Source organism: Chiloscyllium punctatum, chromosome 5 (genome assembly GCF_047496795.1).
Source record: "Chiloscyllium punctatum isolate Juve2018m chromosome 5, sChiPun1.3, whole genome shotgun sequence".
In the NCBI taxonomy this organism is placed as follows: Eukaryota; Metazoa; Chordata; class Chondrichthyes; order Orectolobiformes; family Hemiscylliidae; genus Chiloscyllium; species Chiloscyllium punctatum.
In genome coordinates this window covers 18,595,870-18,613,130 of record NC_092743.1, presented here as the reverse complement: position 1 = coordinate 18,613,130, position 17,261 = coordinate 18,595,870, and the positions used below count along the sequence as shown (strand labels likewise).

Sequence of the window (17,261 nt, the reverse complement as noted above, 5' to 3'; positions counted from 1 at the left end):
TGAAGGCAAGTGACAAGCTGAAAGATTGAAAAACCTTTAAAGATGAACGAAGGGATTATTTTTTTAAATAATAGTAATGAGAAAGCAAAGAGAAATTATGAAAGAAATCTAGCACAAAATATAGAAATGGATTACACAAACCTTTTAGTGAGGAAAAAGAGCACAGAATTAAAGTTGGACCCTTTGAGGACAAGGCTGAGGTACTAGTAGTGGAGAACACAAATGGCAGTCACTAAATCAATATTTTGTCTCACTTTCCCAGTGGAGGCTGCAAGTACCATCCCAAAAATAATAGGTAATGCAGATATTATAGAAAGGGATGTTCTTGGAGCAAATATCATCACGAGGGGAAAAGTACCAAGAAAACTATTAGGATTGAAGGCATACAAGTCCTCAGGCCTGGTGGCCTCCATTCTAGGACCTTTAAGAAGTGGCAGGAGGGATAATGGATCCGTTGGTTATAGGGTGGCACTGTGGCTCGGTGGTTAGTACTGATGCCTTGCAGCATCAGGGGACCTGGATTCGATTCAATCTTGGGTGACTGCCTGTGAGAAGTTCGTGTCTGCGTTTTTTTTTTCAAGTTTGTTCCAATTTCTTTTCACAGTCCAAAGATATACTGGTTAGGTGGATTGGCCATACTTAATTGCCTTATGCTGTACAGGCCAGATGGGTTAGTTATGGTTACAGGGCTAGCATGGTGGGATGCTGTTCAGAGGGTCTGTGTAGATTCAATGGGGCAAATGGACTGTACCTGCACTGTATGGATTTATGATTCTGCGAATATTCCAAGATGCCATGGATGTGGGAAAGTTTCTAGTGTGTTGGGAAAGTGCTAATGTAATGCACTTATTTAAAAAGGGACAGAGGCAAAAACTAGGAAATGAGACCATTTCATTTTGAGTATTTGGGCAATTGTGAGAATCCATAATTAAGGAAACAATAACAGGACATTTGGAATGTCAAAACAATCTATCAGAGTCAGCATGGTTTAATGTAGTTTAAATTGTGTTTACTAGTTTTGCTAGAGTTCTTGAGGCTTACAGATGGCATTTGATAAGGTGCCGCAGTAAAAGTTCATGACCAGGTAATCTCGTTGGGTTAGCGACAACTTATTAGCCTTGATAGACAAATGGCTAACCAACAGAAAGCGGAGTCTGGATAAATAGTTTCTTTTCTGGTTGGCAAGATCTAACTAGTCCATGCCACAGCTTTTGGTCTTTGTGGCCCCAACTATATACAGACTATGTAGGGATAGAAAGTACTATAGCTAAGTTTGCATATGTCACTAAAATAGGTGGGGAGGTATGTTGCAATGAAAAAATAAGAAATTTACAAATGGATGTTGATAGATTAGGTGAATGGTCCAAAATTTGCGAGATAAAATTTAAAGGAAATGTGTGAGATTATCCGTTTTGGTCGGTGAAATAAGAAAGGCAATTTATTATCTAAATAGCAACTTAAAAAAAATAGCAAGATGTGGGTGTCATTGTTGATGCCTGCAGAAAAATAGTATGTAGGTGCAGCAGTTAACAAAGAAGGCAAATGAATTTTGGCGTTTATTGTGAAAGGATTAGAGAATAGTGAAGCAATGTTGCAACTGTGCATGACATTAGTGCATATAATTTTAGTCCCCTTTCTAGAGGAGGGATTTTGTTGCATTGGAGATAGTTCATTGAAAGTTCACTAGATTGATTCTAGATGTTGTCCCGCTTCCCTGTCCTGTATCAATTGAAGCATACACTCAAGATCACAGTATGGCTTTACCTCCTTCATCTTTATTCCGGGCCCTGGAGGGAGAGAGAACAATCACCCATGTGCACAGAGACATGAGTTCTCGGTACTTTCTTGAACAGCAGATTCTTAAGGAATTTTATAGTCCCTTACCAGGGAGCAGCATCCAAATAAGGCAACATCTATTTTGATTGGGTGACCGTTACAATCAGCAAGCCGTTACAATCAACAGTAAAGAGTAAGCCATCTGGCATTATACAATGGATGTTCTTAACCTTGTTAACTGGCATTACATAATAGATGCTTTTCACCTCATTAACCCACTACCCTTGCCTCTAGTACCTCATTGTTTACTGCAAGTTCTTATCTGGTCCAAGTCATGCTTTTGTCTTTTGTCAAGCAGCCCTAAACTTAACTCTTTCCCTACCTGCTCATACCTTATACACTTTCTCACAGCGATGGGGGTTTTGTTTTATGAAGAGAGACTGAACGCTTTAAGTCTGTACTCTCTGGAGTTTAGAAGAATGAGAGGAGATCTCATGGAGGTATATAAGATGCGAAACCGGTTGACAAAAATAGATGTAGGGATGTTTCCTCTTGTGGGACAATCTAGAATGACATGTCATAGTTTAAGGAAAAGGGTTAGTAGATTTAAATGAGATGAGGAATTAGTTCTCTCAAAGGGTCATGAATATATGGAATTCCTACCCCCAGAGGAGATGGACAGATCTGTAATTAGTAATGGGTTGATGCGTGTGATGAGCGGGCAGGAAAGTGGAGCTGAGGCTGAGATTAAATCAGCCATGATCTTATTAAATAGTGAAGCAGGCTCAAGGGGCAGAATTGCCTAATATTCCTAGTTCTTATGTATATGAGAGCAGTATCATTCTGCATCTTGAAAATCTCCATGATCTTCGTGCCTACATTCTAGCATCTTGTGCATGCCCAATTTTCATTGCTGTAGCTTTACCTCTAGACTCCAAACTAGCTTCCTATACCCCTCTGTCCTCCATCTTAATTTTGCGACTTTTTTAACAACCTCCTGCTTTGCCAAAGTTTTAGTCAGCTCTCTTGGTATTTTTGCAGTGTTGTTGGGTGTCTACTTATTTTATCTGTGGCTTTACTTCAAGTGCTGTCTATAAATGCACATTGCTGTTTTGATGGTACTCTCAAAATATGGGGAATTTTAACCTGGCAACAATTAAGGAATAGTGATCTGTATTCAGATCAAAAATTTATGCAACTTGGGTGAACTAAGTGTTATTTCTGAAATTTGTTTTTTTTGTCATTGGTGAAAGTTATAGAATTGGAAGCCTTGTCAAAGTAACCTAGGTGAATTGTTGCCATGTATACTGCAGCTACACTGTATGGTTGTTCGTTCTTGATTCCAGCAGTAGGACCATCAATCAGATGGATTGCTTAGCTCTCTGTTGACTGTCTTGAATTTTGTTCTTCAGCACTTGCTATTTTTTCCATCACATTCCTAATTTGTGCCTTGTAAGCAGTGAAGATGACACTGATGATGAAGTAGAATATCTAATGTTCTTAATATTTGTCCTGCTTGTAGTGTCTGTATTGGTATTGTTCACACAAGCTTCTAGTCACTGACAGAGTCAGTGAAGGTCAGGGAGAGAAGAATGTCTTTTTCTACTGGAGAGATTTATTGCCTGATATTTGTATGGTGCTAGTGTTACCTGCCACCTGTAGGGACACCTACATTGCCATTGGGAAGATGCTCCAAGATCTTAACCCAGCAACAATGAAGGAATGGTGATTTTGTTCCATTTCAAACTGGTATGTGGTTTGGAGGAAAGTTCATAGATGGTGGTGTTCCCACGCATCTGCTACCCTTGTCGTCCTCGTTGGTTGAGGTTATGGGTTTCAAAAATGCACTTAAAGGAACCTTCATGAATTCCACTAGTGAATCGTATACATGGTACACATTGGTGCCACTATGCATCGGTTGTGAGGGTGTGAATGTTGAAGATCATATATGGGGTGCCGGTCAATTGGGTTGCCTGGTAATGTTGAAGCTGCATTCATCTAGGCAAGTGTATTTATTCCATCACATTTTTGATCTATGCCTTGTAGGTGGTGGAAGTGAGGGCTGGAGATCAGTGTTGAGAGTATGGTGCTGGAAAAGCACAGCAGGTCAGGTAGCATCCGAGGAGCAGGAGAATCAACATTTCGGGCATAAGGTCGATTCTCCTGCTCCTCTGATGCTTCCTGACCTGTGCTTTTCCAGCACCACACACGCACAACCCTTGTAGGTGGTGAACGTGCACTGGGGAGTCTGAAGTAAGTTAATTGCCACAGAATTCCTAGCCTTTAACCCTGATTTGTAAGTTTCTAGTCATTCGTAACCCTAGGGTAGTTATAACATTGATTGAGGTACTCCACATTGGTAACATCATTGAATGTCAGGCAATGGTTAGATTCTTTCTTCTTTGGGATGATCATTGCCACGCACTTATGTGGTATGAATGTTTCTTGCCATTTACTATTCCAAAGAAGGATCACTGGACCCGAAGCGTTAACTTTTGTTTTCTCTGCACAGATGCTGCTAGCCCTGCTTGGTATCTCCAATTTGTTTTTGATTTATCAGTCTAAGCTTTGATGTCATCTAGATTTTGCTGCCTATGAGCATAAGTTGCTTCAGTATTTGAGAATTTTTGAATTGCATTATATTTTATAGTGAAGTGACTCAAAACAGCTTTTAATTGATGTAACGTCAGTTTAAAAAACGGATTATTTCATTACAAATCTTATACCCACTACATTTACAGTGACTGAATTACTTTTAAACTGTAGTCACTGTTTTTCTGGAAAATGTAGCAACTAGCTTGCTGATGCAAAAACAACAATAAGATGAGTGAGTTGGCTTGTTGATTTTTGGGTGAATGTTGACAATGCCAGCAGGAAAAGTACCAAGCATTCTCCCCCTTTAAAATTCACAAAGGGCTTGAGTTTGTCTCAGCTTCAGAAACTGTGTTCTGCAGAAAAGCATTAGCCTAGGTTATTAAATACTCATATCAGGACTAGAATTCATAGTTCTCTGACTCTAACAAGTGAGATTGCCATTGAGCTAAGCACTCAATGCATTTAGGAGGTTGTTTGTACTAATTGTTTAAAATGTACAAAATGATATATTTCTATCTATCTCAGAATAGGGAATTTTATTTTGGTCAATTTGTTGAGCTCTAATCTTGCTCCATTTCAATTTATAATTCCTTGCAATAGTATTTGAAATAGAGTATAAGATTATAATATGTTACCAAAATACTGAAGAAACCAGATATTTGGATTTGGCACACAAAAGCCAACAATGTAAATAGTAACATGATGCCAAAATTTAAATTGAAAACCAAAATTATCTCTACTGTAGAAAGTTAAATGAAATAAACACCAGCAGTAATGACTAAATAGACTCAGAATAAGAAAAATGATTTCAAATAATATAAGCTCCTGCCTTTAAACTCAGTCCAGCCTTTAAACTCAAATTAGTCCAGTTTAAGAATCTTTTACTCCAGCTATCAGTTTGGCCTTGTCAACATTCTGCACTGGAAGGTCATTCCTTTTCATTTTGTGATTGGTTATACAGTTCATTGCTCAGGTGTATGATAGATCCCTCTCAGTCCAGCCCAGTACAATCCTTCTGGTCTACATTTGGATGCTGCTGACAGTCCTGCGTCAACCCAGCAGATAAATTAGAAACTTGCTTGATCTGTATTCCATAACTCAACTCCTCTTTACAGAACTATCCAATTCTCTGCAATATACTCTTTCTCTGAACACAAAACCTAAGCATAGAAGGCTGGCTGTCTAGAGCTTTTAGTTCAGCTTTCTTATTTATGCTTTTCGACCTAATCCTACCAGTTTTTATATAGAGTATTGCCTCTCAATTGAAAATTATTTCTATAGTCTCCTTGGGGTTTTCTTGCTTAAAAGCCTGTAAGCAGGTCCAATCATTTGCTAGATTGTTTTATATCCTGCTTACTTTTAATCTCTGTATATGTATTTTTAGGTAATAACTTGGTTACTGTTACTTGAATAACAAGTGATGGTTTTTTAGTTAACTGACCTTTATCTTGTTTAAGCATAAGACTGTGCAGCTGGTTGTTTTGAAATTTGAAGGGCTACAAATGATCTTGTATGAACTTGCAATTTATGAACCCATCACAGAACATAACTGGTATGATCATGACAAGAGAGATCTGGTCACAACAGTCCAAAAAGTGTATGGTAGCTCTTGGCAAGATACAGAGCAAATGCTGAGGAAGTGTATTATGTTATAGCAATAATTTGGGCTTGTTCTCACTAGGATAGATGGTGCAGAGAAGATTATGATGTCTGTTTCTAGGCTTCTAAAGTTATTATATAATGTAGATATTGATGCACAAACTCCCCTTGTTCAGAGCAGTAGAACCCAAGGAAACAACTGCCACTACTAAAGGTGGTAAATTCAAAATTTAACTGCAGAAACATTTCTATGTAAAATTTAATGAAATGAGCAAATAAAGATGTTTTAATATTAATAGAGATAATACGTTGAGGAAAAACATTTAGAATGAGTAAATATACCTAATACAAAAGGCACTAGAGTCTGAAGAAACTGATATCTAAAGATTAATAAGTATTTATATGCTGCCAATCCTTTTTGTTTTATCAAATTCCAAGAAACACATGTATACATACAAAGCATCTGCTTGATACATACTCTCTAGCAGTCTAGCTAGCACTGTTATCCAATGTGTTTCTGGCTGCATATTGCCTGGGTGTACATAGAACATAGAAAAATACAGCGCAGTACTGGCCCTTCAGCCCTCGATGTTTTGCAGACCGAAGCCTACCTAACCTACACTAGCCCAATAACCTCCATATGCTTGTCCAATGCCCGCTTAAATGACCATAAAGAGGGAGAGTCCACCACTGCTACTGGCAGGGCATTCCATGAACTCTCAACCCGCAGAGTAAAAAATCTACCCCTAACATCTGTCCTATACCTACCACCCCTTAATTTAAAGCTGTGTCCCCTAGTAACAGCTGACTTCATATGCGGAAAAAGGTTCTCACTGTCAACCCTATCTAAACCCCTAATCATCTTGTACACCTCTATCAAATCTCCCCTAAACCTCCTTTCCTCCAATGAGAAAAGCCCCAAGTGCCTCAGCCTTTCCTCATACGATCTTCCTACCATGCCAGGCAACATCCTGGTAAACCTCCTCTGCACTCGTTCCAATGCCTCCACATCCTTCCTATAGTATGGCGACCAAAACTGCACACAATACTCCAGATGAGGCCGCACCAGAGTCTTATACAACTGCAACATGACCTCAGGACTCCGGAACTCAATTCCTCGACCAATAAAGCCCAGTACACCATATGCCTTCTTCACAGCACTATTTACCTGGGTGGCAACTTTCAAAGATCTGTGTACATGGACACCAAGATCCCTCTGCTCATCCACACTACCAAGTAGTCTACCATTAGCCCAGTAATCCATCTTCTTGTTACTCCTACCAAAGTGAATGACTTCACACTTAGCTACATTGAATTCCATTTGCCACCTTACTGCCCAGTTCTGCACCTTATCTATATCGTGCTGTAACCTGCCACATCCTCCTTCGCTGTCCACAACTCCACCGACTTTCGTAGGTTTGCTTGCTGAGTTGGAAGGTTTATTTCCAGACATTTCATCACACTATTAGGTAACATCTTCAGTGGGCCTCTGGGTGAAGCACTGCTGTTGATTTCTGCTTTCTATTTATATGTTTGGTTTTCTCTGGGTTGGTGAGATCATTTCCTGTGGTGATGTTATTTCCTGTTCTTTTTCTCAGGGTGACAGATGGGGTCTAACTCGATGTTTTTGTTGATAGAGTTCTGGTTGGAACCTGAGCTACAAATCTTCTCCAAACTCTCATATTGCCTATATAAACTGGTAATGCAGTTCCCTTGGCTTTTTGGAAGATCTATGACTATAAATGAAAGTTGTGATTTCAAATTGGAATATATATTAATTTGATGCAAAGAGAAGATTCTACACCACCAACACTTCAGTAGGGATTTTTTGCAGTTCAAATTTGGCTGTAGGCTGATCGAAAGTAAGTGTATATAGGGTGTAACCAAAATAATAATGTGCCATTTAGATATGATTAAAATTTTAATTGCAACATTTTCCTGATAAACACTTCTAAAATAGTGGGTTACTGTAAATGCATATATATTTCACTTTTAGTGATTTAACCCTCCGAACCCAAGACAGTGCAGCATTCTTGATGTACTTAGTTACTATGAGTGAAATATTTTCAACAGAATTGGCCAAAACATTACAAATAGAGGTATGTTTTAAGTTTATTTTGGCCTGATACAAGTTTACAAAATTGATCATGTCTGAGCTTTTCGTAAGCTTCGGTATGTAAGAAAAGAAAACTTGAAACATTGAACATAGTATTCGCCTCATTCAATAAACCTTTGCAAGTGGTCATTTATTCACTTGCACTCTCAAGTATATTCATTATATAAGTGAAATCATACTGAAAGTCTAATATTTGCTGCAGTCTACTTAAACTAGGAGAAAGTGAGGACTGTAGATGCTGGAGATCAGAGCTTAAAAATGTGTTGCTGGAAAAGCGCAGCAGGTCAGGCAGCATCAAAGGAACAGGAGAATCGACATTTCGGGCATAAGTTCCTGAAGAAGGGCTTATGCCCGAAATGTCGATTCTCCTGTTCCTTTGCTGCCTGACCTGCTGCACTTTACCAGCAATACATTTTTAAGCTGCAGTCTACTTAAAGACTATTGTTATGTTTGTTTCAAACTCGAGAGAAGACCTGTCTAAACTAACTGCAATAGCTACCTTTTCAATACAGTCCTGTCATTTTCAGTGTTTGTTGTATTTTTAGGCACCCTTTACGATTTCCTCACTGTGTATTAGTATACTTGTCCTATTATTTAGTTTGTTTCTCATCCAGTACTGTAGTGTCAGCTTTAGGCTCTGCAGTGTACTCTCTCCTGTGTCTGATAATTGTGGAACCAGTTGCTGCTCCAGTGACTTGACCGCATTATTGAGGCTGACACTCCAGTTCCGTTTTGAGAGAGTGCAATGATATCAAAAGTGCCATCATTCAAATTTAATCTGTGTCGATCTGCATTCCCAGTGGACGTTAAAGTATTTTATGGTACTATTCAAGATAAAGCTTGTGGAGTTCTCCCAAAAGACTTCAATTGATATTATGAAAAGCAGATTAACTGCATATATCCCATTGCTGTTTGTGCAGTCTGGTTGTGAAGCAATTGGCTGAGGTTTTGTTACAATGTTGATCATGATTCAAGGATGCTTCATTACTAAATACTTTGGGCTAATCTGAGGTCACATTAAAAAACAATGTCTTTAATTCTCTATATTCCCTGTACCATAAAAAATTAAATAAAAAAGGTTTGGTTTGACAGTTTGGTTTTGGCTGCATATGCAGAGGAACCTCGATTAGCCGAAGAAAACTGGCGGGGAGTATTTTGTTCGGTTAATCGCATGCCGGATAACCTAGTTTAGCCAAGCATCAGGACCATGCAATCTTGTTCAGATAATCGAATGCCGGATAATCAAGGTTTCTCTGTAATCTGCAAATAAACTTGCATTTAAAATCAATATAATTAAGCTTCTGATGAGTTGCACGTCTATTGTGACTGAATATAAATTAATTTCTGTGATATCACAAGAATGCTAACTCTACTATCAACTCAATTACTGTGTATCAACAGCAAGGGATGAATGCAGCATTAATATACAGTTCTTCATTAGTTAAATTATACCATTAAATGTTTTCCAGAATCTAAGAAGGGACATAAATTTGTTACCCAATGCATCTAAACAAAAGCTTACTAATGCTAGACAGTAATTACGTGGAAGAAGGGATCTATGAAGTCAGCAATAAAACTAGGAGGGAAAGGTGAAAAGTGGGAAGTTACATTCACGTCACATACATGTCAAGCAATGACCATCTCCAGTAAGAGATAATGCAACCACCATCCCCTGAGATGCAATGGCATTATGCTCAGTACATTTAAGAGGCATTTAGATGTGCACTCGTGACAGCAAGGCATACAAGAATATGGACCAAGCAATTGGCAAATGGAATTAGAATAGTTAGGTGGTTGTGATATAGACCAGACTCAACCCCCACCCCCCACAAAATACATTAAGATGATAGCTGATACCCTATATTTTTCTTATTTAAAGATATGTGCAAGGTGTTGCAATCCAGATGCAATTCTCACACTACTCAACTTTACATTGCATTACAACTTTCTATTTTGTATATATTTTAAATGTAAAGAGCTGGCTTAACTGTAACTCTATGGAAATGCTTAACAAAATAATAACTAATTAACTATTTCAATGTAGTAACATCTGATAAACACTGTCGGCAAAGACAAATTCAGTAAAATAGGTTGTCTCATATGTAATTTTAGCAGCATGAATAGAACCCCAACTTTCAGCTGTAAAAGAGAAAGGAATAAAAGCTTCCACATGCTGTTTCAATACCCCAGCAACCACAGAAAGCTAAAATCAAAAAGTTCTGGTTCTGTGGGAGCTGGAGCTCACCCATTCAGGCTGCTTCTATTGTCAATTTTTTAATTTAAAAAGCCCAAGGTCCTTGAGCAAGCTGTCACGTCTGTCTCAACCTTTCTTCATGAGAAAAAGCAAGGACAAAATACACCTTTTAAAGCTATAGTATTGACAGTTATTTTTGACTGCTGATGCTGTACTGTAGGTCCCTATGACTCTGTTTAGGCTTTGGCTATAAGTAAAAAGTAACACACATACCATACAAATATCAAACAAGGACCATCTACATCAAGAGATAATATAACTATTGTCTCTTCTCATTCAATGGCATTACCATCATTGAGTCAGCAACACACACACACACACACACACACACACTCTCTCTCTTAATATAATGGAGGTTACCATTGATTAATGAAACTGAAGTGAACTGGCTAAATAGCAGGTTAGAGGCCCAGAAACCTGGAGTAAATAACTAATCTCTTGGCTCCACAAAGCTAGTCCACCATCTACAGAGTGAGTGAGCGGTATGATGGAGTGCTTCCACCTGCCTGGATGAGTTCAGCTCCAACAATACTCAAGAAGTTGAATGGTGTCAAAGTCAAAGCAACCTGCTTAATTCCCTCACCATTGATCTTTAGTAGCATTTGTATATCATCTCAAGATGTCCTATGGAAGTTCTATGGCTCCTTGACACACCTCCCAAACCAATGGTCGCTTCCACCTACATAGAAAAGGGCAACAGCTACATGAGAGCACTACCTACAGATTCCTCTCCAAGCAACTTGCCATCCTTACTTGAAAATATACCACCACTCCTTTAATGTCACTGGGTCAAAAGTCTGGACACACTCTGAAATTGTGGATCTGCCATAGCAAATGCACTGCAGTAGTTCATGAAGGCAGCTCGAGGACAACTAAGGTTGAGCGATAAGTGTTGGCCCAACCACTAATGCACACTTCCCATGTACGAACAATAATTTTTTAAATCCATGTGGGTGAAGGTCTGAAATAAGTGAGAACACACTGTTAGGAATAGTTTATAGACTCCCAAACACACTGATCTGTGGGATGGCGAATATATCAGGAGATTTTTCCATGTTAAAAAAACGCCAACCATTAATCATGTATGACTTTGATTTTCTCAATTGACATAACTAAATTGGCAAAAGTAGCTACGAGGAAGAATTCATAGTGTATTTGGGACACTTTTCTAGAATAATGTTGTGGAATCCAGCCAGTGATCAACTATGTTGGATCTGGTAATGTGACATGAGGCAGGTTTTAATAAGTTAAGTTCCTCCTCAACTTGGGAGTGTCTCCTCTGTGTGTTGGGAGTCTTTGGAACTCTGCTACAGATATCTGTGAGGGCAGAGACCCTGTGCACACTTAAGAGTGAGAGATTCTTGATCAGTAAAATATTCAAGGGTTATTGGAACCGCAGGAAAATAGACTAGAGGGATGTAGGATCAGCAATGACCCTATTAGTGAAGTAGGCTCAGAGGGGCTGAATGGTCTATTCCTGTTCCTATTTGTTGTTGTCTTAAACCAGTATCAGAGTGCCTCTTTATAGAGGATTAATGGAAATTTGTTAGAATTTAACAAGCAGACAGTAAACATTGAAGCGTGTTAGTGTGCTTTCAGTTAGAATATGGACTATAACCTGGTATTGTGATTTTTAACTTTGTCCATCCCAGTCCAACACACAATAAATTGAGCCTTTTGAAGGTGTGAGATTGCAGATAGGTCATGGTGAATGATGATAATGTATGATGCTCAGAGTATTCGAGACAATTTGGAACTCAGGTTGTGGGTGAGGTTGTTGACTTGCTCACCAAGCTGGTAAGTTCGCAGACATTCTGTAACCATTCTAGGTAACATCATTAGTGCGCCTCCGGTGAAGTGGTTTTCTGTCCCACTTGTTATTTATGTATCTGAGTCTGCTGGGATTGGTGGTGTCATTTCTGGTTTTGTTGCTAGTTCTGTTTCTTAGTGGTTGGTATATGGGGTCCAATTCTACATGTTTGTTAATGGAGTTCTGGGTTGAGTGCCAGAGTTGAATTCCTGTGCACATCTTTATCTGGCTTGCACTAGGATGGATACTTTGTCCCAGTTGAATTGGTGTTCATCATTGTCAGTGTGTATGGGTACAAGTGATAGCTGATCATGTCTCTTGGTGGCTAGTTAGAATTAGTGTGTCCTGGTGGCTAATTTCCTTCCTGTTTACCATATCTAGTGCTTTTGGCAAGCTTTACATGATATTTTGTATGTAATGTTGGTCCTGCTGGTTGTAGGTATGGGATCCTTTATACTTGTCTGTAGCTGTCCTAGTGCGGTAGTTGGTTTGTGGGCTACCATGATACACAGGGGTCAATAGTCTGGTCGTTTTTGATATATCCTTTTAATGTATGGCAGTATGGCTAGTGGATGCTGCCTGACCTGCTGCGCTCTTCCAGCAACACATTTTCAGTATGGCTAGTGTGTCTGGATGTGTTATCTTTCTGTTGTGGTCTGTTGTGTAGGCATCAGCAGACTATGCTTTTTGGGTACCCATTGTTATGAAGATGTTGCGTAGGTATTCTGCTTTGCGCAGCTCCAGGATGCGGCAGCATATTATGACTCCCTTGAACATTGTTCTGATGCAGCTCCATTTGTAGTTGAGTACTTAGTCTGTGGCCTCCTTGTATATGTTGGTCTGAAGTTTCCCATTGGCCTTGCATTCAACAATAATGATCAGGAAGGGGAACCGGTGGTTGTTCTCTTCCTTGGTGAATTTTATGCCAACAAGGATGTTGTTTGAGTTGATGGGTTTCCTCTAGCTGCATGTGTTTGGTAATGACAAAGGTGTCATCTATATAGTGGATCTGCAGATTAGGCTGGATAGTGGTCAGTGCTATCTGTTCTAGTCTTAGCTTATGATATTAGTCTAGATATCAATGATCCCATGAGTGTGCTTTTGATTTATTTGCATATCTGGCTGTTGAGATAAAGTGGGTCGTGAGGCACAGATCTAGCACTTTGAGGATGCAGTCTTTGTTTATGGTGTTGGTGTTGTAAGTTGCCTGCGTTCCTGGTCCTTCAAGTAACAAGGTTAGTATTTCCTTGGTTGGGGGGATGTCTATGGAAGTGAACAGTTCTGTCATGTCGAAGGAGATCATAATCTCGTCTGCGTCCACTTTGGTGTCCTTGATGATGTTGAGGAATTCTTGGATGGAGTGGGTTGAGTTGTCCACAAGGTGTTTTAATCTTTGTAGTTCTTTAGCTAGTCTTTATGTCAATGTTCCTGGCAATGAAACTATGGCTCTGAGGTGGGTGGGGGGAGGCCTGGTATGTATACCTTGGGGAGTCCATTGAAGCAGGTGTGTTGGATGAATTAGTCTCTATTTTCTTTTTGGAAATCTGTCTTGTTAATTTCTCCCATCGTGTAGATTTCTCAGGGCAACTGTGATGCGGTTTTCTTGTCGTCAGGTCTGTTGCCATCTGTTGGTATGTGTAGATTTCTGCTTGTACGGTATTCATTTAAGGGGCGCATGACCATCATACAGAACAGAACACAGTACACATAAAAAGGTAGTCAGAAAATTGGGGAACAAGTATGCAGGGAGATCTCCATTTGTAAAACAATGGGGTTGTAATAGGGGATTTTAACTTTCCAAACATAGACTGGGACTGCCAAAGTGTAGAGGGCTTGGGTGGAGAGGAATGTAAATAGGTTCAAGAAAACTTTCTTATTCAGTGTGGGTAAACCTATTTTAAAGGAGTAAAACTCTACCTTCTCTTGAGGTAAGGCAGGGCACGTGACTGAGGTGCTAGTGGGAGAGCACTTTGGGACCAGTAATCCTAATTCTATTAATATTAAAATAGTTATGAAAAGGATAGGCCTGAACTGAAATAAGTCACGTTTTGATGACGTTAGTCAGGAATGATCAAAAGTTACTTAGGGGAGGCTGTTCCCAGGTAATGGGACATCTGGCATGTGGGAAATGAGATGAGTTCAGAGACCGTATGTATCTGTTAATATCAAGGACAGGGCTGGTAGGTGCAGGGAATCAGGAGAGCAAAAAGGGGACATGAGATAGCTTTGGTGAATAAGGTTAAGGAGAATCTTAAGACTTTCTGCAAGTACATTAAGGGCAAAGCAGCAACTAAAGAGATAATAAGGCCTCTTAAAAATCAAGGAGACTGTCTGTGTGGAACCATAGCAAGTGGATGTAATACTATATGAATATTTTGCCTCAGTATTTACTGTGGAGAAATATATGGAAGCTAGGGAAATTGGGGGAATAGTGATGTCCTGAAAAGAGTCCTTCCTGAAGAAGGACTCATGCCCGAAACGTCAATTCTCCTGCTCCTTGGATGCTGCCTGACCTGCTGCGCTTTTCCAGCAACACATTTTTCAGCTCTGATCTCCAGCATCTGCAGTCCTCACTTTCTCCTAAGAGATTGCAGGGCCCCTTGAAGAGATCAACATCTGTGGGTGAGGTGCCAGAAGACATGGGATAGATAGATGATAAATTAGGTCAAGTTGGAACCTAGTAAAACCAGATTAATGTGTTTGGCAGATCTTTTTAGAGCTGTATAAAGCCAGCCCAGCCAACTGTGCCCCGGGCACAGTTGATGCTTGGCTGAAATTAACTTGGATCCTGATGAGTTGACTGTCACTGGGAACTAGGATTTTTCCTGTTTTGCCAGATTAGCTTGTAATTAATGGCCTAATAATGGATAGATTGGTCTGGTTAGACAGGTTTTGAGAATTTTACCAGTTCTCGCTGCTATTTAGGATGCGTGGCTTTTGCTGTTACACAAGTAGATCTTAAGTTAAACTTAACTAAAGTATCTCTCTCCATTTTTGGATTTTAAAATATTAATTACATTGGTAAGACTTGCATTGCAACAAGGAAAAATAAACTTTACTCTTTTTTTCTTTTCAGATAAAGGATGATCATATTGTTGCCTGAAACAGGCAGCTGAAAGAAAGGCACAAAAGTTGTAAAATGCCAAAATCTGGGTCCTCTAGAACAACACAGACTGAAAGTTCTGATTGCAACAGCAGCATGGTTGAAAAACAGACTGGAAGAAAAGTAAGACATTATTCAAAGTGGAACCTGCTTTTAAATAATAGGCTGGCACAGTAGTCATTGTATTTATGCTATTCCCTCTCAGACTAGAAATAGTTCATAATTTTATTAATTTTAAATTTGTAGACTTGCGTTCACATTTGCACATTAATTAATTTAAAAGTTCCTATCTCTGAAAACAATCTGAAGTATGTATTCTTGCTTTTGCTAATATTCATTAAAGGAAAAAAGTTAAGGTTAATACCACACTTTTCTCTGTGGCTGAAATGTGAATTTCATTTTGAACTTGGTGATTGCCTTGTCAAAGGCAGAACAGTAATCTGACAGGAGTTAAAAGTTTTGATTATGCTAATGAGTTGAATTTGGATTCCGGACATAGTTAGACATAGACAATAAGGAGTACAGATCAGGAAAATATGCCTGTGTGGGGAATTGGAAACTTGATTTATGTGGCGAATTCTAGTAAGCTTTTTTTCTAGTTTAAATATACAGCCTTCAGGAGAGTTAAGTTGTCTTGTAAGCAATGGGTTACTTAGTAAAGGGAATTTCTTTTCATGGGATATGGGTCTCGCTGGCTAGCCCATCTTTAATTGCCCTGTGACCTAAGTGACTTGCTAGGGCTACTTCAGAAGGCAGTTAAGAGTCAATAACATTTCTGTGGGTCACATGTAGCCCAGACCAATAAGGACATCCTATTTTCTTTTTTTTAAAAGGACACTGATGAACCACACATGGTTTACAACAGTTGTCAATAATTACATTAGACAAGCTTTTAATCTCAGGTTTATATTTAATTCTATTTTTGCTAAATTTTTCCTGAAATTTTTACACACTTAATGCAACTGCAATATGCCAACTTGTGAACAACAAAAAACCTTTATTAAGCACAGTACAGTACATACTTCCGGGAGGAACTTTTAACACACCTTGCAGAGCTTCCAGAGTCATCTCAAAAGCTCTCCCTTTTTAAAAAAAAGAAACCATCCTTCCTTAATACAAAATTTTTAGATTAGATTCCCTACAGTTTTGAAACAGGCCCTTCAGTCCAACCGGTCCACACCAACCCTCTGAAGAGTAACCCATGCAGACCCATTTCCCTCTGACTAATGCACCTAACACTGGGCAATTTAGCATGGCCAATTCACCTGACCATGCACATCTTTGGACTGTTGGAGGAAACTGGAGCACCCAGAGGAAACCCACGCAGACACTGGGAAAATGTGCAAACTCTACACAGACTGTCAGTTGCCCGAGGCTGGAATTGAACCTGGGACCCTGGTGCTGTGAGGCAGCAGCACTAACCACTGAGCAACCGTACCACCCCGAAAGACATCCACCTATATGAAAATGCATATTTGTGGTTTTCCTGTTACTACAGCTATAAATCTTACTCCACCCCAAAATTGTGCTATTTTATTCATTTCAGGATTTATTTTCTTTAATAAGAGATCAAGAGAAATAAAAGGTCATTAAAGGTGAGCAAAGATTTCAGTGACCTTATTTTCTAGAATAATTATTTTTTTCAGAAATATGCAATGTCTCATTCAGTCTAAACCGTGTGGTAATGTATTTTGTTTAGAAGCATCAATTTAAATAATGACAGAGCATTTATTTTTGCCTCCAAGGATTAGATAAAGTAAATGCAAAGAAATTCCTGATGAATGGGGAGTCCAGAACCAGGGGTCATAGTTTAAGGATACAGCATAGCATATTTAAGATAAAGATGAGAAGAAACTTGATGACTCAAAGTGGTGAGCCTGTGAAACTCTATCACAGGAAATGTTTGAGGGCAAAGCAATGAATGATTTCAGGGTAGAGTTAAATATAGTCCTTGGGGCTAAAGGGATCAAAGGTTGTGGGAAGAAAGTGAGAACTAAGTTGGTTAATC

At 39.2% G+C, this 17,261-nt stretch overlaps 1 protein-coding gene across 5 annotated transcripts in view; it reads left to right on the top strand.

The window, feature by feature from the left end:
- Positions 1–17,261, top strand: part of ankrd12 (ankyrin repeat domain 12) — a 179,984-nt gene that overhangs the window by 75,372 nt on the left and 87,351 nt on the right. For all 5 annotated transcript variants that reach the window (XM_072569862.1, XM_072569858.1, XM_072569860.1 and 2 more), the window contains exon 2: positions 15,227–15,376. In XM_072569862.1, coding sequence (XP_072425963.1) covers positions 15,290–15,376 — 87 coding nt within the window. In that variant the 5' untranslated portion in view covers positions 15,227–15,289. The remainder of the gene's footprint in view (positions 1–15,226; positions 15,377–17,261) is intronic.